At 38.7% G+C, this 24050-nt stretch overlaps 1 protein-coding gene across 1 annotated transcript in view; it reads right to left on the minus strand.

The window, feature by feature from the left end:
- Positions 1 to 4747: 4747 nt before the first annotated feature.
- Positions 4748 to 24050, minus strand: part of EFCC1 (EF-hand and coiled-coil domain containing 1) — a 53407-nt gene continuing 34104 nt past the window's right edge. The window contains exons 3-8 of the mRNA XM_075159407.1: positions 19948 to 20093; positions 16255 to 16387; positions 15785 to 15950; positions 9148 to 9306; positions 6790 to 6859; positions 4748 to 5201 (exon numbers count right to left, since the gene is read on the minus strand). Of these exons, the coding sequence (XP_075015508.1) occupies positions 5068 to 5201; positions 6790 to 6859; positions 9148 to 9306; positions 15785 to 15950; positions 16255 to 16387; positions 19948 to 20093 (808 nt within the window). The 3' untranslated portion in view covers positions 4748 to 5067. The remainder of the gene's footprint in view (positions 5202 to 6789; positions 6860 to 9147; positions 9307 to 15784; positions 15951 to 16254; positions 16388 to 19947; positions 20094 to 24050) is intronic.

Below are 24050 nucleotides of genomic sequence, written 5' to 3' on the forward strand. Positions count from 1 at the left end.
CCAAACTACTGGAACAGACAGTACCATGGCAAATGGGTAAGGACGTTTCTGCTGGTGTGTTACGGAAGAGCCAGAAAAGTAGAATAGAAACCAAGTGGAACTCTGAAAATCCTGGCCTCTTGAAAGTAAAGTATAATTCAGGAAATAAGGATGATTCAATTTTCAATTCAATTTCACACTAAGAAACACATCCTATAGCTTTTGTATTATGCGGAATTATACTAAAATTATTAAGCAAATAAGATAATGTAAATATTAAAAGATTCAGTGTCTTAAACTCCATGAAATTATAAATCTAAGAGAAACCCTTTGGCTGGTAATGCGATGTGTCACACACATGCTGGGAATGTTTATTGTCATTCTCTCATACCAAGCAATTCTGTTTTATGCAGCACTGTTTGAAAGTGTTCCCTTCTTCTTAACAGTACGATGGAAAAAAAGAATGAAATCTAAACAGCCTTTCATCATTGAAATGTACTGTGTAGTAGATTAATGGACAGTATCATGAAAGGGAGGAGATTTAATTCCAACAAATTCAGCAAATTTAAACATACCGGTGCCAAGGATTTTTGTCTTCCAAAAGTGTGTACAAATGCCATCAACCTCTTGGAGTAGCTCTGGCTGGAGATGGCCACACTGATTTGGTGCAAAAGTCTTGTGAATCAGTGTAACATCTGTGACAAGTGGTCACTGCCAAATACTTCAGAGAACGCTTCAATGAAAATAAATCGGACAATTATTGAATAACTTTATAGATCAGGTGGACTTTAATTTACTAGTAGTTAATACCTCATATAAAGTAAAAAATAATGGGAGGAGGAAACTCTTCTTGAAAAATGTAACTTGTGCTAGAAGTGTGCAGACGCTCAGGTTATCTCAGCAAGAAATATGCCAAATGATAAGTGAGGAGGGCATTGGGAGGAGAAAGCAGCTCGAGAATGAAGTCAAATCAGAAAGCTTGTTTTGTGGAAACACAGTGGAGATCAGTGGAGGAAATGTCCCAGCTTCCTTGTTAGGGCCAATTTGCAGTTTTAATAGAAAATTAATAAATTAAGATGGTGACCTCTAAGAAAGCGAGCTTGATCACAATTTGTGGAGATCTAGTGTTGAACCGCTAAGGCTAAGGAAATGCAAACACATCATATGAGCAAAGTCTGTGAGAGCTAAGCTGCCAGATTTAGGGGACGTGAGCAGGAGAAAGGGCACACTCCTTGAGACTTGCAGGAGTGAGGGTTAGGAGTGCTGAGAACGCTCCAGGTAGCTCATTCGAGGAAAGACTGGACACCAGTCTTAAAGTACAAAATCTGGGAGCCTGAGGGATTTACTGCTCTGCAATTAGCAATGAAGGAGGAAAGGATGTATAGAAGAGGTGATGAAGAATAACTGTTTTGCTGGGGTGAATTACATTAGGGAGTCCCCAGCAGATACAACTGGGAGGAAACAAGAAGCTGTCCTTTCTGTAAGAATGGAATTATTCTTGAGAAAAAAAAAAATCTACTAGAACAAGGGGTGAGCTTGCTGGAGAGTGGATAAAATCTCAAGCATGGTGTAAGGCCAGAGTTCAACCAGAGTGCCTCGAAGCCAGCATAATTAGGTTGCTTTAGCCCTTTTATACATGCCCTTTTATAGATGGCTTTCTAATGAAAATCAAAGTAGTACAGGTCCCTTCCACAGACAAGACCTAAGTAACCTGACCAGTTGGAAACTACAGCGGGGCTCTGGTCTCACCTGGTAACACGTCACATGTACTCCTCCAGACTGATTTTCCTACTGAACAAAGAAATGTTGGGAAGGCACACTCTGTTGGCATTTTTCTACTTATGCAAAATTTTAGATGGCCAATTGCACTTGTGTTTATAGCACATGCACTTTCTCCATGATTTTTTTCTTTACTGAGAAGTCAGCATGCAAGCAAATGGCCATTTATTAGCATTTGGTAAACATACAACAAAATAAAGTGTTTGCAGAGATTTGAGATACTGGATTTGGGGTTGTACATTTTAAATTGAAGGTTTTTGAGTGTGCTTTGTTATCTTTTCAGGTTTTTTCACATAGGGAAATATTTTTTACAAAGTCAGTTTAAACTTGGTATATATTCCATGTAGAAAAAAGGTAGCTGAAATCTGCAGTAATCACTTGACTTAAGGAGCTAGGTCTTTAAAAAAACCTAGAGTTTTGGGTTTGCTCCCCAGGATTACTGTGCAGACTCTTTTGAACATATTCCACATAGTAAGTCAAACTGTGGAAGCCTCCTTGCTTTTGCAAGGCAGAGCTAGACATTTCTCAATTACATTGATTGAAAATCATATATTTATACAGGTTCATATGAAATATTTATCAGCCTCAGCAACACTGCCCACAGGCTCAGTATAAAACATTATGGTAAAAATATTTAAGAAAAAACATCAATTTTAAGGTCACCAAAGAAGGACTCCCAAAGTACAGTGCTTTGCTTTGCCTCTGACTTCCAGCAAGAATTTGACGGAGGACTGTTTCTTGATCCATCCTGAAGAACAGATTCTTCTTATGGAAATACTGCAAGTCTGACTTGCTCCATATTAATTGCTTTTTGGAGTTAAATAATCAGCTTTTATTATTAAAAGATTAATCAGCATATGCTGATGTATCAAAAATGATTCTGATACAGGCATTTCTTAAAGAAATAAAAATGTTACAGTATTTGAACCTAATTTAGCAAGATATGATTTTGCTGCTTCTTATATCAGTTAAATGCTGTTTATTTATTCACAAAAGCTTCCTTTTATCTCAACTGTGTGCATCTTCCTTAGCACCAGTTTAGGTTTCCAGTGACATTTCTAGTTTCTAAGTAGAGTTCAACTGCTGCTTGGATAAGCTGTGCAGTACTCAGATTATATTGCTCCTCCCCCATTTTGGCATTAGGACATCAGTTTACTTAATAGTCCAGATTTCTAGAAATATATTAGAAAGTGAAGTAGAAACTTATGGTGAACAAGATACTAAAAGTATACAATTAGCAGAGCAATCTTAAGGCATACGTAAGTATATATAATACAAATACACGTATATATGTGTATATAGAGAGAGTGGATACAGTAATTAATATTAATTCAAATGATAAAAGAATCCGGGAGTGCATAAGGGTATCCTTAATCAGGTATGTACTTGCATTATAATCCTATTCCTGAAGTGTCTCTTCTGCTAACTATACACACAGATCATGCTTATTTAATGATTTAATGATTTGCTGGCATTTTCTCTCTTTATACATATACAATATTCCTGGGAAAGTCTAAGAGAGCTGCACAAAACATGAACTGATACTTGTTCTTGTTTTTTTAGAAAATGAACCCAAGCAAGGAACTAACTTCTGCTCATTTTGATTTTTTATCTGTTGCACATTTAGTGTATAGTTTTTGTAGTATACAGTATTAGCATATAGTTTAGTATATACTAACTAATACTAAATTACTAATACTAAGTATGCTTAGTATTATGTTAGTATTATATTTAGTATTAGTACACAGTTTTTGTTCTTACAGGGTGAATATTGCACTATGTATATATGTCCTGTCTAATTTATCTTTATGAAAAATCTACATTAAAAATATATATCTATTCTTAAAATCTTCCTCTCTTAAACCAGAAAAAAAAAAAACCAGGTAGACCACCATTGAACAGTTTGTTCCATTGTTTGCAAAACACCTTTTTTTTTCCTCTAAAATGAAATGAAAACATCTATTGCAAATTTTTGTTACCAACATGGCTCTAAATGCTAAGAAATGTATCACAATTTTGGATGGAGGTGTGTGTAAGCTATACAGTGTATTATGAATAAAAAGGAATAGAAATCTTATTCCCCAGATTGCACTGTGATACAGACTTTATTCCTGTATGAAAGCCATTTTCATGGGAAAAATTCATATATGCACAGTTCTGAATTGAATGGTCTTATTTCATTGCTGGCATTACCTCAGGAAAATCATTTCACATTCTTAAAAGATCTACAGTGCATTTTTTAATAACATAAATTCAGTTGGATCATTTAAGAACTCTGCTTCTTTAGTTTCTGTGTTTGATAGTTGAATGAAACAGCAAAAGCATCTTGGAAGCAACCTATTTTTTTTACTTTTGCCCCCAGGAATTATTGTATTGCTGATTAAAATGTACCATGATTAGGCCCAGCATTTTACATTAATTTGTCTGCAAGTGGGGCCTAGTTTTGTGACTCTACAGCTGCATTGAGGGAAATGAAATGAGAGAACAAAGTTGTGTACTGCACATGTTGTTTGCTAATGTGACAATGGCAGCTGTTGCAAAGTGAATTTTTCAGCCCTTCCTTTCCCTGAGAGCCTGGGAACAAGATTGCTTTGTATCTTTTCCAAGCAGTTAAATGTAACTTTTAATGTAAAATCTAAGACTATTGTCGGGAAAGACTATTGCAGATTTCTAAGGCATCTCTATAATTGCAAAAATAAAATTCAGCAGAGCAATAACAAATCTAACTTCAGAGTTAAATAAGGTGAATAATTGAATCACAGACATATTTTATACATGAGCCCTTAAAACTTGCACTACCAGCCTACCCTCATGTGTGTGTTTGTAATACAGTCATTTTGTCACTTGTGTGTTACGGAAGCGGTTTACTTGCCAGTGATAACATAGGCTGCCTTTTGCTTTTGAATTGAGCTATCACAAAAGCTAGAAACCGTGCCCAGCCAGTGTGTAAACTGGGCTGTAAATCTAAATAGGTCAGGTCAGAGTATTTGGAACAGTTTTTATTTGGTTAACCGGTACAGTTACAGGGCCATCGTACAAGGGTGGTTAGGCTTCCATCAGAGACAGGCATCGCTACGTAATCCTCGCATCCTGTGAATGCTCATTCACATGGCGGGGGCTTTGACGTTAGCTGAGGAACTGGCGCTCTTCCCAGAAGCAGCATACCTTTGATTTCATGGCTGAATTGTTCTATTACTCTTCTCCGTTACTGAGGTCCGTTGAATTGGACAAATCTTACTCACTCATCATGCGTTTGAATGAACGAGGGCTGCTGTTCGGCTGGTCGAGCGGTTTAGTTGGCACTGCTGCTCAGCACGAGATGACCAGTGGGTTAGACAAGGACTGGCAACTCTGCGCCTTCTCCAGAGGCTGGCTTTGTAAGAGTTCACAGGCTGTCAGCTCGTGGTAAAGAGTATCTAGGACTTCAAATAGGTGGGCTTTTCCTTTTAAAAGAAAATTACAAACGTTATAATTTGAACAAAGACAGAAAGTAGCAGTTTAACAATTGTAACACAAGCTCTCTTCTTCATAGGTGCCATTTTAAAATGTCTAAATTTTGAGACCAGATAATGAATTCCTGTCCCTATAAAAATAAGAGTGGAACTGGGTTCAAGGACTGTTTTCTCTGCTGGTTCTCTTGGGTTCACTGCCCATTCACTGGGTTCTTGCATACTTGTGTGAGCAAAGACTATTTCATATCACAGTAAAGAGTTGCTAATCCAACCATCCACTTAGTCTTGTCAAAGAGGAAGAAGATGTTTGATTACAAAGACTTAGGAAAGCTGCTTAAGTCATATCAAGTGCACAGCCAGAAAATCGAAAGCAGAGAAGATGAGCCGTTTATGGCAATGGTGATGCAGTATGGGCAGAGGGCTTCACAAGGTTACTTCACTTGTTGGTGTCATTATAGGAAGCTGAGCTGTGCTGCCGTTACAGAGGGAGGTACTTTGTTTCAGCAGCATCACTTGGAGTCAGCGTTCCTGTGCAGGATAAGTAGTAGTACCTTCCGGACACTTGTGTGCTGTGGATACTAACAGTTTCCTCTTGTTCTCACCAGGAGAATATCTGACCTATGGCTCAGATACGGTTTCTCTCTGTGTTGGTGTCCTGGAGCCGACAAAGGTCTGTCTTTGCCTTCTTTTCTCTGCTTCCTCTGCAGCCATGCTGGAACAGCACAGCTTAGCTCTGGGCTGCCTGCGCCCTGCATTGCTGGACACTAGTGACAACAAGGCTTTGAAACTGCAAAACCCAAAATGGTTTGTATGTTATTCTCCCTAAATCACTGTTAGTAATATTGTCCAACATTAAACCCTCAAGCCACATCTAGTCTTTTATAATCTTGTCTTTGACTACTATCTGCCTATTAAAAGCACCTCCAAGCCATGTTCTTAGGTTTTGGTACAGGATGTTCATTTCTTGAAGGTAAGTACAAATGCTCTGCTAATAGGAACAAAGTAATCAAATCTAAACCTCCAGGCTGTAATCCCTGTATGGTTCCTACAAAAGCAGCTCTGGCACACCAGACCATTATCAAGGGAGAGGACTTTGCAAGTTTAATTTTCGTAAGAGGAACACAAAAGGCTATTATTAGAGGAGTGCAAGTTTGATCTGGTTTCTTTACAGAAATATTATGTTTTGTGTATTTGTTTGCTTGGCAGCAGAGGAATACAACACACAGTGGGATAGCAAATCTGATAAATAGGTGCCTTACATACTTGATCATGTTTTCCACTTTCTCATATCAATGAAGCCCTACAGACATTAATGGGATACTGAATTGTTCCCCTAAGGCCAAATTCTAATTAGAATTTGGCTAAAAAAAGCCCTGGATGTGTTCCTGTTTCTGATCTGTCACAGACTAGAAAGCATCACTTTCTCTAGGTAATCTTCTTGCATAGTACTTCTTTCTCCCTAGCCTGTGCCCCAGTATTTGACATATTTTTTTCCTACTCAACTGTTCATTATCTAGTGTTTTTCCCAAAAGGACACTTTTCATGCTGCTTGGTCTTTATACATGATTTATTTTCTTACCAGGTTGGGGGTCACGGCAGGATTCCAAAGTGCTCAGCAAGATTTTCCCCAAGGCTCGCTTAGATATGTTCTTTAAAAAACAAAATAATATTATGGCACAGATATGTCCTTCACCTGTTTAAATGTATGCAACAAAATCTACGTGCAGTGTATTCGCATTTGAAAATTAAAACAAAATGAAACTGAATCCTGATAACACAAGACCTGATACTGGCTTTATTTTCAAGCATTTTATCTTAGATACCGCTCAAATAATAGCAGTTTGTGGAGGGTTCCAGTTCCTTAACATGGCTCTAGAAAGACAAATTCAGTGGAAAAAAATAGAATTTTCCAGAGCGTGTGCCTAAACAAATCTAGATGGCAAGAAGCGTAAGCAGGGCATGCACAGCAAAAGCTTGTTCAGTCCTCTGCTAGGCCTGTGTGGGAAGGTGAATGGACAGATTTTGAGGTGTAATCTCAGAAAGAGGCTTCTCAGACCCAGCTGTTCTAGCAATCATTGGGAACCACTTTAGGTATAAACAAATCAGAAGAGATTGTATGTGTCATGTGGCAGGCCCACTGTTAATTATATATTGAGATGTAATAAACACTAGCCAAAGGGAGAGGACTGTAAAAACTACTTTGGATTTGGATGGTCTTTTTCAGTGGCAGTTTTATATTAGAAATCTGCTGGGACATTACGTAATGTGTCTGGAAAAACAAACTCTCTTAATTTGCTGTCAAGACACTAATGCGTGCTTTCTGGGAGATGATCTTGCAATGAGTTTAATTAGCACTTAGAGTGCCCGTATCTGCAGGGACAGGTTGTTCTTGTTAAAGCTTCAAGAAGTGAAAATAGATGGAAGCTATTCTGGAAGAAAGATGATGTACCTGCCAGCAGCCTTGGCAATACTGGCCTTGCTTACTGATGCTGGTCATCTACCTTCTGCATGTCTGCCCCAGTGGGAACTGGGGCGTAATGGAAAGATGTTTGCAGCGGGCTGGGATTACACATGACCTCTGCAACGCAGTGTGAAGTTTTGATAGTCCTAACAGAGCATGCATTTGCCTTTGGACAGTCATTGGTTTGTAGTAGATTCTGTTGCAAATGAGGTGCTCGGGGTATTTAAAACACGAATGTGAATATGCTGGGGAAGTGACACCTAAAACCACAGTTTCTGATGAATAACCTTTCTTTTATCTGAAGTATATCCCATCAGGGATTTAGGGGATCCTTGCTAAACTCTACTGGGAATGCTGTAAATTACCTTGTTTGGGGACAGCATCATTGCCTGTATTGGTGCTATGGCAGTTGGCAGCATGCGGTGGCATGTTTCCAGCAATGATTAGCATTAAGTGCTATTATTACTGAGATATGGCACATCGTGTGATGGATTGTCTCCTAAGCAGAAATGGTTTGCAATGATACACCTGACCAGTAAATGTCATGTTGAAGTCTTGACACAAAAGGTTATTACGCTTGTTGCCACTCACAGTCTTTACTAGTTTAATCCTTCACTGGATTGTTTTTGATGCGTGTGTCAGACTTGCAATAAGAAAGCAGAATTTCCATGTCAAGTGCTAAAATAAGTTACCAAATTATGAGATATTGCACTTGTTCCCTAGAGTCATCAGTGGAACATGAGTGTACTTCAAAGTAAAGTGCTCATCTGAGGAAGCATTCTCATTAGGCAGAGCTTTGCCGAAAATTGAGGAGAACCCTCAGTCATTATCAAAGAAATTAGTTCCTAGCAGTCCAGGGCGGCTCCCAACATACTCCATGTTCTGCAGATTACCCAATTTGCCTGACTTTTGGCCAGCCCTTACCATTATCATTCCCAAGCAGGAGATGTAAACTTATTTTCTAAAGGACTGAACTGCCATACTGGCCATTACTTCCGGGATGTTATTGCATCAGCTTTTATAAGTCCATGTTTAGATTATTAATTGGTTAAGAAACTTCCTACAAAAAATACCTTATTGGTATATAGGAAAGGGTTTTATCCCTTTAATACTGACTCAGTGTCATGTTAGGATGCAGTTAAACAAAGGTCCTTTTATAGAAGGAAAAATAATCTTCTAGAATCTTTCTGATTACTAGCATTTTTCTTTTCCTTGTTTCCTCTAAAGTTTTGTTTAGACAATAATGAGAGCTTGGAGATCTAGATCCAAGGAGATCTCTAGGTTTCTTTTACAAAGTCAGCCATAGGGGTCTAAAAGTTTTCTGCAATCACTGGGCAGTTCCTGGGGCAAACACATGTGAAAATGTGTCCTGGTGTAAAGAACTTTGTACTTAACAGAAGGTATGAACATCCTTTTTAGTTTGGAAAGGACACTATCAAAACCAGTTTTAAGTCTCTGACTGCTTTCTTGCCATACCAAGTCTCGAAGTTGTTGAAGAAGCTGTAAAACATCCATGAGCTTTTCTTCCACCAGTGACAGCCTAACTCTCTCAGTCTCCAACATCTGCAGCTCCATCTTCAACAATTCGGTCTCCTCCACCTTTTGCTGCAGTTCACCTAGCAATGGGCTTTTCATCTGGACAATGACACAGGAAATTAAAAGCACTGGAGCTTTTCACTTTTTTGCCCAATAATTGCAAAGCTAAGTTTTCCCCCTTATCTGGTAAATGCCAGTTCACTCCAGAAGATGATCTTGAAAGGAAGTACATTTCTGTAACGTACTACATAAAGCGAAGAATCAGTAGTTGCTAGGAAATGCATGCTTTGCTCTTGCGCATAATGGCAGTTCATTCAACACTGGATGCAAGCACATCATTCAGAAATTTTAAATACTAGCATTACTATTTCGGTTTTCTAATCTCTTGCATTCCTGTCATCCTCTGTAAAGCATAACTAATTTGTGTGCTCTCACCAATGTAATCATATCTTTGTCTTGCAACTCCTACATTTGTTCATCTGTACATTCAGTGAAACAAGAAGGTAATTAGCTAATTTCTTTTAAGTACTTTGGTTAAAAAAAAAAAGGTGTCTTAAGGTAAAAAATTTAAGATCCTGGTTCTGCAAAACACTGGTATGTGTGCTTGGTGAAGCATTGGCTTGCGGCTAAGCACAGAAAAGTCCAGATTCAACAAGACTTGTGAACACTGCAGAAATCCTGGGCAGGAGGGGTCTTCTCAGACCTGGACCTTCCAAAGCTGAGCTGACCTGTCAGTTGTCTCAGACCTCCCTGTGAAAAAACGTTCAGGATTTGAAATTTTGGGGTTTTTTCAATGCAAAATCTAAGTGACATATTTTGAACTACAAAGATGCCACACCAAAAAGTAAGTGTCTTTGTCACAGACCCGGGCCTGTTGCAGATACATGGCCAAGTTCCTAAAAAGAGCCTGAAAAGCATTCCCTGGAAAATATGTCACTTAAATATTAATTTTGGACCTTTGAGAGCACTGACAGATTTCAGGTTTATTAATAAAAGTAAACTTATTTCTCAATCATTAGTGTGCCCAGCATTCTGAAATGTTACCATTTTTTGCAATTTCTTGTTGCAAACACCATCTAAATATATTTATTAATATTACACTGAGAAGCAAAAGCATGTGGGGTAAATGCCAAATTTGCTGGCTCTGTTAATCCCTTTTTGTTGTCATCTTTTATCTTTATTGCAGTTCTAGAAATAAGGAGAGGGTTGAACTTGAAAAGCTGAAGGCCTTAATATGCAGACTGTTTAATATAATTTTTTGTGGAAATTTGTATCCTAATGAATTTTAATAGATGGGAAGGAACTTCAGTTCCCTAAAACACAAGTGTCAAGAGTGAAAAAAGAAAACAATCCCCGATCCACACCGAGCCTTCTAGAAGGTCATTTTAGTTTCTGACAGTGCTAATAGTATGTATTAGTTGGCGGTTATTCCCCCATCAGATGGAAATCAGCCTGTTCCATTAGCTCTCTGTGAGCTTTGCCCTGTGAGGCCCTCCAGCCCCTCTGAGCTATACAACAGCTACAGAAGTTTGGATCACTTAATCTGGTCCATCTGCCAAACAATGATTTCAGCATCCCTGTCTGAACACCCCTTTTAGACAAATACACTAACATTTTCCTGTATGGAGAGCCAACTTTGTTACCACCGATGTGGCAGCAGTCCAACTGAGACATAACAAATACTCTAGAGGCTGTGGGAGGTCTTCAAGGAATTAAACGTGTGGTTTTCTTTATTATATTGCAGATTGCCTCCGCATTGTAAATACCACCTGGCGTAGATACGTACTAAACACATGAAGTAGTTCTGTTCCCCTCTGCAGCTGAAGCCGTGTCATATCAAATAACAGAGAGGAAAAAAGGTCATTATTTTTAAGTGTAAAATAGACTTTCCCAATATGCAATTAGACAGATGCTCATGGAAATTCATAACGGTTGCCCATCTATCCTGGTCCTGCACCCTGTCAGGCCCCTGCACCCCTAACATCACTTATCTGCTGCTTTTAGGGGCTGCTTTAGTCATGCTGGCAAAACCGCCGTTCTTGGAAAGCTGCACAGGGGCTCCTCTGTCCTCCGCCGGCTGTTACTGAACGGCTGTAGCTGTGCAGTGGGTCTCACATACAGCCATGAATAAAGAACAAACTTTTCTCTTTAGTATGCATGCCACTTGAGTTCTCCATAGTTCTCTAGTGTCATGACCAGCTGCTTGGTTTGTGTAGGCAGCACAGGCAATATGCTTGGCCGAGAGTGCCACTAGTGATATTTGGACATAGTATTTGTTGCTACTGCTGCCTCTTTTTCCTCTTCATTTTGACTGCTCCTACAAAGCCCCTTTTGCTTGTGTTTCCTGTGCTATAGCTAGTAAACCGCTTTCCAACAGTTATACCTTAACAGCCACCTTGTCATCTATAAGAATGCCAGTTTCCTGTTTCATTTATACGTATGGGGATGCATTTTTTGTCTTCTTATTGTGCTTGAAGGCAGTGGCTCAGTGTACCATTAAAACAAAACCAAATTGTTTTCCCTAGCTAGGTTACATCTAGCACCTATTGTTACCTTAACATTTGCAATAAGATAGTTAAGCATAAGCTATTTTTAAAACCTAAGGAGGAACGGTCAGTAGTTAAGTCACAGGGGTCAGAGGAGTGGGTTTTGTTCTTAGCTCTGCCAAAGTCCCCCAGCAGAGCCTGATTTTGGATCTGTGCCTTGTTTGTGAAATGGAAATACTACCTTGCCAAACACCTGTTTTGAGAAGAAGTCAAAACTGCTGATATCTGACCCTCTTATAAAAGCGGAAGAACGCAATGGGAAAGATCCGAGCTCTGGAGTAGCGTGTACAAATATGTCTAGGACAATGAATAATTAATACGCAAAAATCCCTCAAGGAATGTAAGAGAAAATAATGCTATTGTATTTTCCACAGAAGTTAATGAGGCTCTCATATTAGAGCCATTTTTACAAGCAATGAACCCGAGAAGCATTTTCAAAACGGGAAGAAAACAGTAACAGAACGGCAGAATGAAGTGCTGAACTGTGCTGTGCAATTTATCTTTTAAATCATTTCACCCTCAAAGGTCTGGAGGGTGGCAAATGGAGCACCGGTTTTTAGGAGAGGCTGCAGAGATGATCTGAGGAACAGCAAATCACCTCAAGAGTATCAGTAATTCTGTCAGGCAAATTGATAGGAACCGTAATGGAGGAGGGACTTGGTGAATACATTGATGAATATAGTGAAGAATCCATTAGGTTTCTTTGAAAGGGTCTATGAATATATATGAATAATGTTAATCAGTTGATAGAGTGTATTTCGAATCTGCAAAAAGCTTTTGATAAGGTTCATCACCAAAGACTCAAAAGAAAAAAAGTAACTGCTCAGGGCAGTAGCGCAGATCCCGCCATGGACTCACAGCTGCTAAAAGGTGGGGGTAGAGCACGGAGTGACAGCCCAGACTGGAGCTTTCACAATGGAGGGAGATAATCCTTAGGGTCTCACGAGGAGCTGGGTTAAGACCTGAGCTGTTCAGCATATTCATAAATGATTTTAAAAAAGTGAATGTCAAAGTGTTTAAGTTCACTGTCAGTACAATTTTTTAGGGGTAATCAAAACTAAAGTTGCCTGTGAAGAATTACAGCAGGAGTTCATGATATTGAATAGGCATGGGCAATAAAAGATCAGATGAAATTCAGTGTCAATAATGCACAGTAAGGCATGTAGGAAAGGTACACAATGTCGTACGTATGCAGTGGTGATGACTGCCACTCAAGAAGGAGATGTAGAAGAGCTGTAATCTCCTGAACATAGCTCAGCGGTCAGCAGAGATCAAAAGGGTACGTGCTAGGAGCTATTGGGAAAGGAACTAGACACAAAACAGAAACGATGATTATGCCATGAGGGGCTTGCATTTGAATACTAAGCACATTTTCAGTTCTTCTCATTCAAAAAGGGTAATAGAATTGGAAAAGTACATGGAAGAATAAAATAGAATAACAGAAGGAAGTAATGGTTTCTATACCAAGAGAGCTGAGGCAGACTAGGAATGGTGATAACTGAGGCAGTATTTCTGGTAGTAAAAGTCTGTGAAATTATGAGGGACAGATCATTTGCTGATTCTCAAGCACAAAAATGAGGTGACAGTGGATGATCAGGCAGCAGATTTAAAACTAAGAAAAACAAATCCTCAAAACCTATTCCTTTCTAACTAGTATGTGGGATTCCTTGCCCTGAGATACCAAAAGCATCGCTAGTTTTAAAGAAAGTAAAGGGAAATTCATGGTCAATAGCTCCAATACTGGCCATTAAACATGATACTCCATGCAACATCCAGTTCAAGATGTGTCTATCCCTAGTGTGTTGGGAGCCAGGTGAGTAATACCAAGAGGAAAATCCTCTGTACTTTTCTCATTGCTTTTCTCTCAGCAACTGCTGCTTGCCATCAGGCAATATTAGGATGAACTTTTCATTTGACCCTGTATGGCAGGTCATAAACTAATTGTCTTTTTAATTAAGCTGGCAGTTTGTATGCAAACTTTTATAGAAAATAATTGGCATTTCTTTGCAACACTACACTTGGCAGCCTATCACTTTATTTTTAGAATGAACTCATGTTTTCTCCATCTATTATCCCCAAGTCCTGACACCTTCATCACCCTGTCTTCAGTAGAAACTATTTTTAAATGTTCGGTTGTTGGAAAGCAGAACTTTCTAGACATGACAAATTTCAGAACTCTTTTATCCCCTGGTTTTACAAGTCTTAGACTGAAGCAATTATTAATCGGTATTTGAGAGTGTTGCTCTTCACTTGGCTGCTGAGTTTGTTACTTGTTAGCTTCATTGTTGTCTGTCTAATTTTCAGCATTGAGCAGGTCCAAACAGAAGAATATAGAGCAATGTATAAGGTAGTTTTGTTAGGTCATCAGAGAAAGTGTTCTTGGTGGTTTATTTATTAAGCTAATATATTTATTTGCAAGTTACATGAGAGAGAGCATTTCTCAGTCTTCCAATTTGCTTTGTGTTGATTACAGGAACAGTCACCTTTTTGAAAGGAATTACTTATCACTTGTCTGTCTGTTTTGTAGCATCAAAAACGATACCTATAACCGCACACACGGTATAAATGCTGGCTAAATAAAAGTAAGAGGGTTTAAGAATAAATTTCTGACAGGCTCAAAATGATTCATCCTACTGATTTTAAAATCATGTCGCAGTGAGTTGGCACTATGTCTTATTCACCTCCCTGCTTGTCTTTAAATCAAGAGCAACAGATTCCATTTTTGTCCTGGAATTTTGTATTGATCTATTGATAATGGTACTTTTCTGAACAAGGTGCACAAAACTAATATTCGTCAGCAGAGATTAACAAGGTGGCAATATGATACTGCAGAAGATGATGACTGCCTCTGAATGGAAGAAAAAGGAGAAGAAGAAAACTGGCACTACCTACAGGAAGGTAGTTCCTTCTTGTAGGTAAAAGAATAAATGTTGTTTTTTGTATGAGCTGATGTTAAGCAGTATAGAAGGAAGCTTTGTGTTGCTCTAAGGAGTATTACAGGAATAAATTGTCAATGAATACTGCAAATTGTGTAAGACACAAGTATGATTTTATTCTGGTTTTAAATTTTTTTCCTCACAAGTAAACTCTTTCATTTAATTTAGTCAAGGAGGAAAATGACATGAAATACTGATAAAAATCAAAGGATGGCAACATGTAAAGAAGTTGAATATTTTACTCTTCCTTTAAATAGTTTAATTAATACAATCCTTCCAGAGCTACTGAAATCTTTACGCTCCTTTTAAAGAAGGGGTATAAAATACTGAACCAGCACTAACTGAACCTTAAGAGAAAGCAGACCAAAGCAATGCATAAGATGCACTATTTTTGTTTCACAGAACGATTGCTTGCATTTAAATCTACACCCATCAATGGCTGAAGTTTGCAGTATTTAAATAGTAAGATCACCTGGGACTACCAGGATAGTGCACTGAGGCTTTTAACCGCTTTTGTGCTGAAGGAAATTTGAACATGCTGCTAAGCCTGAGAACTAATTTTTTTTTTATTTATAAATATATCTGTCTGAGCCTGAGACCCAGCCAGAGTAAACGGTATGATTTCCTCCGAAGGATTCCAAAATGGTGAGTCCCTGCATCTCAGTCAGCTGGAGGGATTTCCTGAAGAGTTACTGTGCTCCCAGAGGAGCTGGATGTCTTAGGACACGAGGAGTGTTTCATCCACAGCTGAGGAACCACTGAAAGCTGCCTATAGTATATTGGGCGGCCCAAACATAGCATCAGCGAACATCTTAAACCATTTAAATGAAGGATAGTATTTGAGGAGCCTGTGTCTGGCTGTGGCTGGTGTACATCTCATCCTCCAAACCTGGAGTTTCAGGTAGGAACCAGACTAGAAAGGCAGGTGTTACAGGAAAGCATGAGATGTTTGAGCTGACAAACTAACGGCACAGTAAGAAACATCAGCAACAGAGAGCGGCATGGCCAAAACAAAATATAAATGCATATGTATATAAATGCAGCTACTTAAAGATACATAAATAACTCTTTCACACTCTGCTTGGCACCTGTTACCTCTTCCATATTTGTTTCCAGTTTTTTCACTTCATGCCCTTTAAGCTCAAGCTGTGCGGTTAGCTGTGCGGTTCTCTCTGCGAGCTCCGCAGGGGCTGTTTCGTAGCCATCAGTATTGGTGGTCTCCAAGTAAGACATTAGCTTTTTCCACATTTTTTCATCACATCTGTATATACATTAAAAAAAAAAAAAAGTTAGTGAAACCTCACTATAAAGGTCTATGTTTGTAAAAGCCAGTTTTCCTGCAAAACTCTTGGCAGCACAGATCACAAGTTGGTGTCCTAGCTGACACTGATTAGGGGTAAGTGGGAATATCCAGCATGTTGTTTCCCAGGAGCTGTAAAGGACGGGCAAAGGGGCCTGCTGATTTTGCTGTATGGTATTACTGCTTCTTACTGAAGCCATGGTGCCTTCAGGTCATGAAATAATCTTTGCAAAGGGCTTAAAGAGCATTAATTTCAGAAACGTACCCGCTGCCACAGCAAGGGAGCTTGGCCAGTATTTTCTTCATTTGGTCCACCTGGGATGGCTGGTCTCCTGCCCACTTCTCCTCCTCTTCATCGGAGGCAGCCTGGCCCTCCACGGAGCGGAACAGCTGATCCTCTGCTCGAGAAACCAACAACCGCTTAGCAACAGAACAACAACCCCGATGTCCTGCAGCTGTGGCAATTTAAACTCCTGAGACTGAGACAGAAAGAAGTGGAATTTTAAAAACCCCAGTAAAATACAGCACAGGGTCCTTCAGCATCTATGGAAAGGGGCTTTAAAGCTAAGGCAAGGGAGCCCCAGCAAACTTTTAAGAGTCTTGAATACTTCAGCACTCTCTTGCAGGTAACTTGCAGCTATTTCACTTCTTTTCTTTCCTTTAAGTAACTATAATGTAAGGATAAGCATGAAGGATCAGTGTGTTATTAGGAGGGGCAATTACTGTTCACGTATACAATTGAATATACACTTTTCAAGAGGAATGAGAAAACATTGTACTGTGTAAGATTTTTTTTGCATAGTCATTGTACTAGCTGAACACATATTCAGAGTGCAGGAATTTGATATAAAAGTTCTCTAATTAATTCCCTTACTGTGTTTTGTAGGGGCAGTGATTCTAATATATGAATGTAATATTAGACCCATAGCTATCTAATGTTTAGTTACATCTTTTTTTACCTAAACCTAATGTCTCCTCACATGCCAAATAAATTATAAATGAACTGTCTACAATACATGTAAATATACATATACTATTACAGTAATATTTCAATACTTTTTTTAGCTGTATCTTATAAAAGCTATGGCTTTTAACTCCTTTTTATCACAAGAAGGTATTTACTGGGACCTAGAGGTTTATTATGATGCTTGTAACTTTCTGGGAGTCTTTTGAAACATTGAGTACATGAAAAGCACTGGTCACATCTTTATTCTGAACACTTATTTTGAGTTGACATCAGGTTAAGCCAATGTCAACATGATTTTAAATTTTACAATTATTTACTTTAATCACTGTCAGTTAATTAAACAGGTTTAATGAATTCTAACAGAGTGATCAAGTCAAATGCTGTTATTTCTCCAAATATTGAAACACATTTGACCTTAGGTAGCATTACAAGTGTTGTGCACGTTTAGCTCATTCAGCACGGGAGAGGTGGACTCAAGGGAATGAGTCGCCCAGCAGAGACTCTCAGGTAGATGACTTTCTGTCTCACGTCAAGGACACAAGTGCCTGCAGTTCAAGCTGAAATACCATGTCAGTGGTGGCTATTTGAAGGAGTCCCCCAGCCCCAGGGGCAGGGGACAGCAGGCAGCGAGCGGTCGCTCAGGCCCGTGGTGGTCGGCAGGACCCCTTCAGAGGGCAGCCGCGTTACAGCTCTGCGGGAGCCCCTCGCTGCCGGGCTGCCAGCCCACACCGCGGTCAGTCCTCTCTCAGGGCTGTTCTCAGCAACAAAGGAAAAATGGGTTCGTTTTTTTTTTCTTTTGGGTAATACTCAGCATATGTTTGTTAATGCCATTTTCGTTCCAGTAGCATTCAATGTGCCTAATTTATAGGTTATCATGTTCAATAATTTATTGCCTAAGCAGAAACAAAGCTCAGTTGCATGCAGTATTGCTCTTTAATTAGAGAATGAATGTCTGCATTTTCATGGCAATCCTTACACTGTACAAACTAATTTATTAGAAGCGCTTTCTTTCTGTGAGGCTTTGCATGGCCAAACCAAAAAAAAAAAAGAAAGACTTTCTATTTTCAATCTCTGATACATAAGTAGTGAACTTTTTCTATCATCATTTATTTTCTTGCCATAGGAGTTCAAACGAATAACAATCAGAGTTTACAACTGTTGCGGCAGCCATGAGAACTGATCGCTCAACACTATGGATTCCTTGAAGAGCTTCAAACTGGTATGTTTAATCCAGTAAATTAATTGCAGCATCTGGCATAGCAGACACTCAGGTTAGGTTTTTAAAAATGGAGGAAAAGGCATGTGAATCTCAAGCTGTCTTCAAGCTAAGATATCTAAGACACTTGTAATGCTTCCCCCACCCTTCTCCCCTCCACCATGGGAATGTCCTTTGCTTTGACTAATGTGTATGCAAAAGAGACTATCTTTTACATCCCCCTTGTAGGTTATGATTAGCAGGACTGGAAACCAGAGAGGAAAAGCAAAACTTCTTATGCATCTCTTTTAACATAAAGCCAGTATTTTATCAAAATTCTTCTACTAAGCTAATATTTTAAAAAAAAAATTCTGTCAGAAGAATCATAGAGCACTTTATTATTGATATTTAGGCATTAATTTGTAAACTAGCTAATGTAGAATAAGTTACCCAATTCCATTAATGCAAGTGCTCTTCTGCTCTAAGAAATTAATATTTATTAAAGTATATATAAAAACTTAGAAATAATTCTGCATCTGGATTTATTTATCTAGTATATCTAGGTTTATCCCAGATTTTCACACAATTTTTTTATTTGTTCAACTTTCTGAGTTATTTTTCTTTTCTGCCTAACTAATCCTTTTTTATTTGATGGAACACTTTTTCACATTTTTAAATCTATAAACCCACAATTTATTTGTTGGAAAAGCTGTTGCTAAAAAGCTGTTTGTACTTGAGATACGGGTGGTGTAAGTTAGGCACGGAAACTGTGAGTTGGCTGATTTGATAAAAATATTTGTAAACGCAGGTTATTTTATAAATCTAACCACATGGAGAACATGCTACAATGTTAATTGTATTTACATGTCATTATTTATCCCATTCCTGAGCAGCTGCTTGCCAACTCCATTCAATACATACCTAAAATCTAGTTTTTTGCCACTACATACAGCTCTCTAGTCTGCAGTAAAGATGCCTTGTTACTTACAGTTAATGTCAGATAAGTGCTTTTGTCTTCTTTGAACTAGATGTGTCCAAAAAAAAAAAAAAAAAGCACTGAGGGTACATCAAACTTGCCAAACTTTGCATTTGCTGTCTACTTGGGATGTAAACCACTACCGGGGCGGGGGGAAGCTTGGCTCCTAAGATGGCTATCATAAATGTGTCTCATCATTACAGCAGCTAAATGACCCCCCCCAAACTGCCGTCTCTTGGAGAGCCCTTGTAACTGTCTGCTTTACAAAAGCCTAGTCGAGGTCATTGATAGCGAGAGCCAGCCTTGGCAAACCCAGTGATTTTAGAAGACTTTCAAAGAATGCCTCATATAGTGCCATGAGAAATCGCAAGTATGTAGTGTTATGTAGTTAGCGCTACATGTGCTAACAGGTTGGACCTTTTCAGAGTTACTGAAGCAGCCAGGATGTTTCCAAAGAGAATATTAACGGCAAGTGGTTTCCTTGGAAATTATTTTAGCTGAAGTTCTCAGTTTTTATTTACAAAGAAATGAAAACTTCATACTTTTAAGCCAGGAAAAAGGTTTTGGTGACGTGAATCGTATGGAAAAAAGCAATTTTAAATCATAGCCCTAAGTGATATGTTCAGTCTTTTATTAAACATAAAATTATGTGGGAGTGAGAAGTAGAAAGCTGAGATATTACCTTTTATTTAAGTCTAGGATTTCAAGATTCATTAGGATTGGTTTGTGGCTTTGGTGGTTTAATATCTATATTAGTTTTTCTGCTGAGGATCTTACAAATCAGTGAGGAAATAAAGTAGTTGGGTACTGGGTTTGATACCGTTCTCGGAAATCCCAGCTCCACCAGTGGGAGATCGTCGATCTTGTTGCACAACAGACAGGCAGTATCTTCCATCTGGTAAGGCTGCTCCCTCTTTCTGCTCTGGGCTGCTTCTTGAGGGAAGCTGAAATCTCACAATTTTTGACCTGGAAAAGAAGGGACTTGTGGGAAATCTGAAAATCCAAGGTGAGTGCACACAGCATAGCACATGAACGATCAAATGGAATTGTTCAGACTTGCTATAGAAAAACAGGGGTATCTGCCTTCAGTGCCTGTAAAATCGAACCGCTGGGGGCTGCATTCGGTTGCTTCATTAAGCATCAAAGGAAGGTGGATTTCAGCTATTCTTAGATTTAGGTAATAAGAACTAAACGTTACTTACAGCTTTTAGTTCAGGTCAAAGATATCTAGAAAATATATATGGAAACAGTCTACTCTGGCCATAAACTCTCCCTTCTCCACGGACAGCGCGCTTTGTTTTTACCATGGGGACTCTTACAACGTAGTAAGAAACTCATAGTTACATTGGACAAATGGAGATTTGGCATATCCATCCACACGTGTAAGGTTTATATCCAACATTCTCTGAGGTAGGAATAAGCTACCTCTCAGGTAAATGAACACCAAGTCCAGTCCATTACAAGCTTGTGTATGTTACATGAGTATGTTGTGTAATGTGATATTATACATTCCATTGCTTCCTTTTTTACTCTTTAGAAAACTTTCAATAGTTACATCAGGATATTTTCCTATTTAGACCATGTAATAACTGGTTATACTTTTCCCAGTAGGATCTGTCATGTAGGTCACAAAGAATCAATATGCAGAAGAAAGCAAACCAAATTCAGGAGTTTTCCAGTAAATTAAGTTCCCTCCAAATTCTTTCTAAGATTAGTTGTGGTCTGGTGAATATTGAACATTCCTTGTACTTAACACATTAAATATTCATCAACAGTGACAGTTAAAACACTTAGCAAATTGGTTCTACTGAAACAAGGTGTATAACGTGATCTTTTTGTACAAATCTTCTGAATGCTTCCTGCCCGTAAATTGAACTACTACTAGAAACAGGACTTTAGATGTAGTAATAGAAAAGCTGATGCCAAGTTAGAGATGAGTATTGCGGAGAGCTTTTGTTTAATCTAACACAGCTGCTGTCAGTTCCTGAAGAGCCACACCAATATTAGTTCCCTTGTTGCTTGTGAAAGTATGCTAAGTAAATAAGATCATGAATTTAACAACAACAAAAAAAGTCAGTATTTCAAAATAACTGTAGGGACAGAAGCTGAGGTAAACCATGCTTAGGAACCAAAGCTTCTTTTACCCTCTCGAGTAGAGCTGACTGCACAAAAACTAATGACATATTTAATTTACAATTTATGGTATTATTTACAATTTATGGTATTATTTAGCTTAGCAACAACTGGATTTCCTGTAAAGTCAAGGGAAATGGCAGTCTTCAGATTGGAGCCTGGCTAGTCATTTAGCTTCATTAGTTCTGGAAAAAATAATTACGAAGTAGTGCACAAATAGCAAGCACTATTAAGCCTGGGCATTCAAAATGGGGGCTCCTGGAAGCATCACAGAGCTTCAGTGTTCTGTGGACTATAGTAGCGTTTCCTTTCACAAGAATGTTATGTTTTGTTTTTCTGAAATGTGCTAATTTCCTTCATTTTAAGACAAAAATATTTTGGGGTCTGGTACTCAATGAGAATCCTTTACAATCTCTTGAGGACTGTAGCTGGTGGTGTGCAGATTGTTCTCTTAGTTCTGAGCTGCAGTGTAATTTAGATCTGTTTGGATTTCAGAGATTTCTAGAGCTGTTCACCTAATACAGAGATGTTGACATTTCAGTGAATATTCATTGTAGTCTCGAAGTTGGTTAAGATTTTAACCCATAAAACATTGAGAATATTCAAGTAACATAAAAATCTTTTCTAGCAAAGGTGGGTAAATGCTGTGATGTTTAATGGGAGATGTGCTGGTGGTATTAACTTCTTACATCTGGCAGCCTGGTTTCAATTTAGCTTGCAGTCCAAGGAACATTAGAAAGTTTGGTGGAAAAAAACAATCCTTCCTATGAAATTCAGGACTTAGAATAGCAGACTCCCTCCACTTAGATGGGATTCAAGACAGACCTAAATAATAGCTTTCACTCCTCTGCAGTTCTTGTAAGGGAACTTATAATTAGTTGACGAAATACGAAGTACAAACTCTGATTATTCTATAGTAATTTTCTTGAGAGGACTTCATCAGCTCTCTCTTAATGTGGAGAAATTCTGGGAGCCATACAGATGGCATGTTCTGCCCAATATATTGATTAAAGACAGACATGTCTGTCTTCTCTGGAGACGTTAATCTGGGAAACTAGAAAGAAGTGTAAGTTTTGAGCAAGGGTTTTCAGACCCAGGTGCTCCAGAACTTAAATCTTGGTTCTGGCACAGGCTCTGTCATTTGCATCAAATTACATTGTGCCTTAGTTTCTCCAACAGAAGAAATACAGCAAAATTAGTGTATCTTACACCCTAAATAAAAAGGCAGCACAGATTAAGATACAGCCTAGAACGACGCATGGAAATTATTTCAAGGTGTTTAGAAAAGGGGCAGATTTTAAATGTGTGTGAAGGAACAAGACAAGCTGGAATTTCAGAGCTTGTCCATGCTCTGAAAAGCAGGAATGAGTACACAAGTTTAAAAAAAAAAAAACCAAGAGATTTTATATTTGATCAGCTAATATATAATGTCAAGGATCAGTTGGAAATAAAAAAACTGGAAATTTGTTGTTTTGGTACATCTTGCCAGGAGTCCAGTATAATGTGATGCCGGACACTAGTTTATCCACAGTAGTGACCAGGGAAGGTGACAGGAAAGGACAGGACCAACAGCCTACTGACAGAGGTAAAGGGAGGGGGAACGTCCTGTGCAATAGGGGCCCAAAGAAGGGATGTATAAAAGGATGGTTTTCATTCACGTCATCCAAAAACAGTTTAAGGCAATAATCTGCCAAGTTTGGTGCCAAAGATCAGGAGGCAGAGCTAGAGATCTTTTTGGCTATACAGAAATTGTAAGGCGGGGAAGGGGGCTGCTAGTACTGCTCATGTAGCTGCAAGGGCAAACTTACCACTCCTTTAAACTATAACTAGAAACTAAACATGAGATGGGTTAAAGAAGGTTCTCATCAGCAATGTTGCACAGAACTAGAAGAATAGCATTAGGGATACTAAGGAATCTTTGCTGTCTATTGGAAGAAAGGGACTGTTTCCTTCTTTTAATTTTGCCATCGTTATAGGATCCTACATTGACTTCAGAGAATATTTCAGATTTCTAACAGGATTGTCTCTGTTTTTGAACTTTAAAGAAGATGCAACCAAGCAGTACAGAAGGTGTTAATTCATAGAGTTGCTTCATGCTCCTTAATTCACATTGTTGGAGCATTTCATCCTCGTTCTCAAGTGAGGTGATGGAGGCAAGAATGGAATCATGGTGGTGCTCTTTGGTAGCAGAACAATGAAACACCATGATCTCCCAATTTCTCATCATGTGATTTAGCCACTAGGTCATTTTTTCCTATCAGGGAGCTTTTAACTGACTTTGATGCCAAATCTGCACTCTTAATTTTGAACTGGCAGAGGTTTCAGGAGTTAAAGAAGAGCATAATGAGAGAGGCCAACCAGTATGCTTTCACTGTGATGGTAAATGCTAAAAGAAGGAATCTTCACTCATTCTTAAATATAGGTTTAATTCTTTCCTCATTAATATTCATACAGCATCAAATGGGTCTTCATAAATGAGAAGAAGAGTGAATAAACAGCACATTTGTTTAGGGCAAAGATCAGAGGGGAAAGTGATGCTGACGGTGCCTGGGAAGGGTTTGTGTACGGTGCAGTGTGGCAAGGCTTCCATGGAGACAGGCAAACAGTCTACATTCATTTGAAAGTCTTTGTACTGAGGATAATGGGCAGCTCGAGAGAAGGAAAATTGAAGAGGGGAGAGTTTGCAAAGTACTGGACCTTAAAGTAATGTCCATGACTAACTGGCTTTTAATTGGCCCTCCTGTCATTGTTATGGAAACTTCTAACTGCAGCAAAACCCACCTGCTTCTG

Source organism: Calonectris borealis, chromosome 10, assembly GCF_964195595.1.
Source record: "Calonectris borealis chromosome 10, bCalBor7.hap1.2, whole genome shotgun sequence".
NCBI lineage: Eukaryota > Metazoa > Chordata > Aves > Procellariiformes > Procellariidae > Calonectris > Calonectris borealis.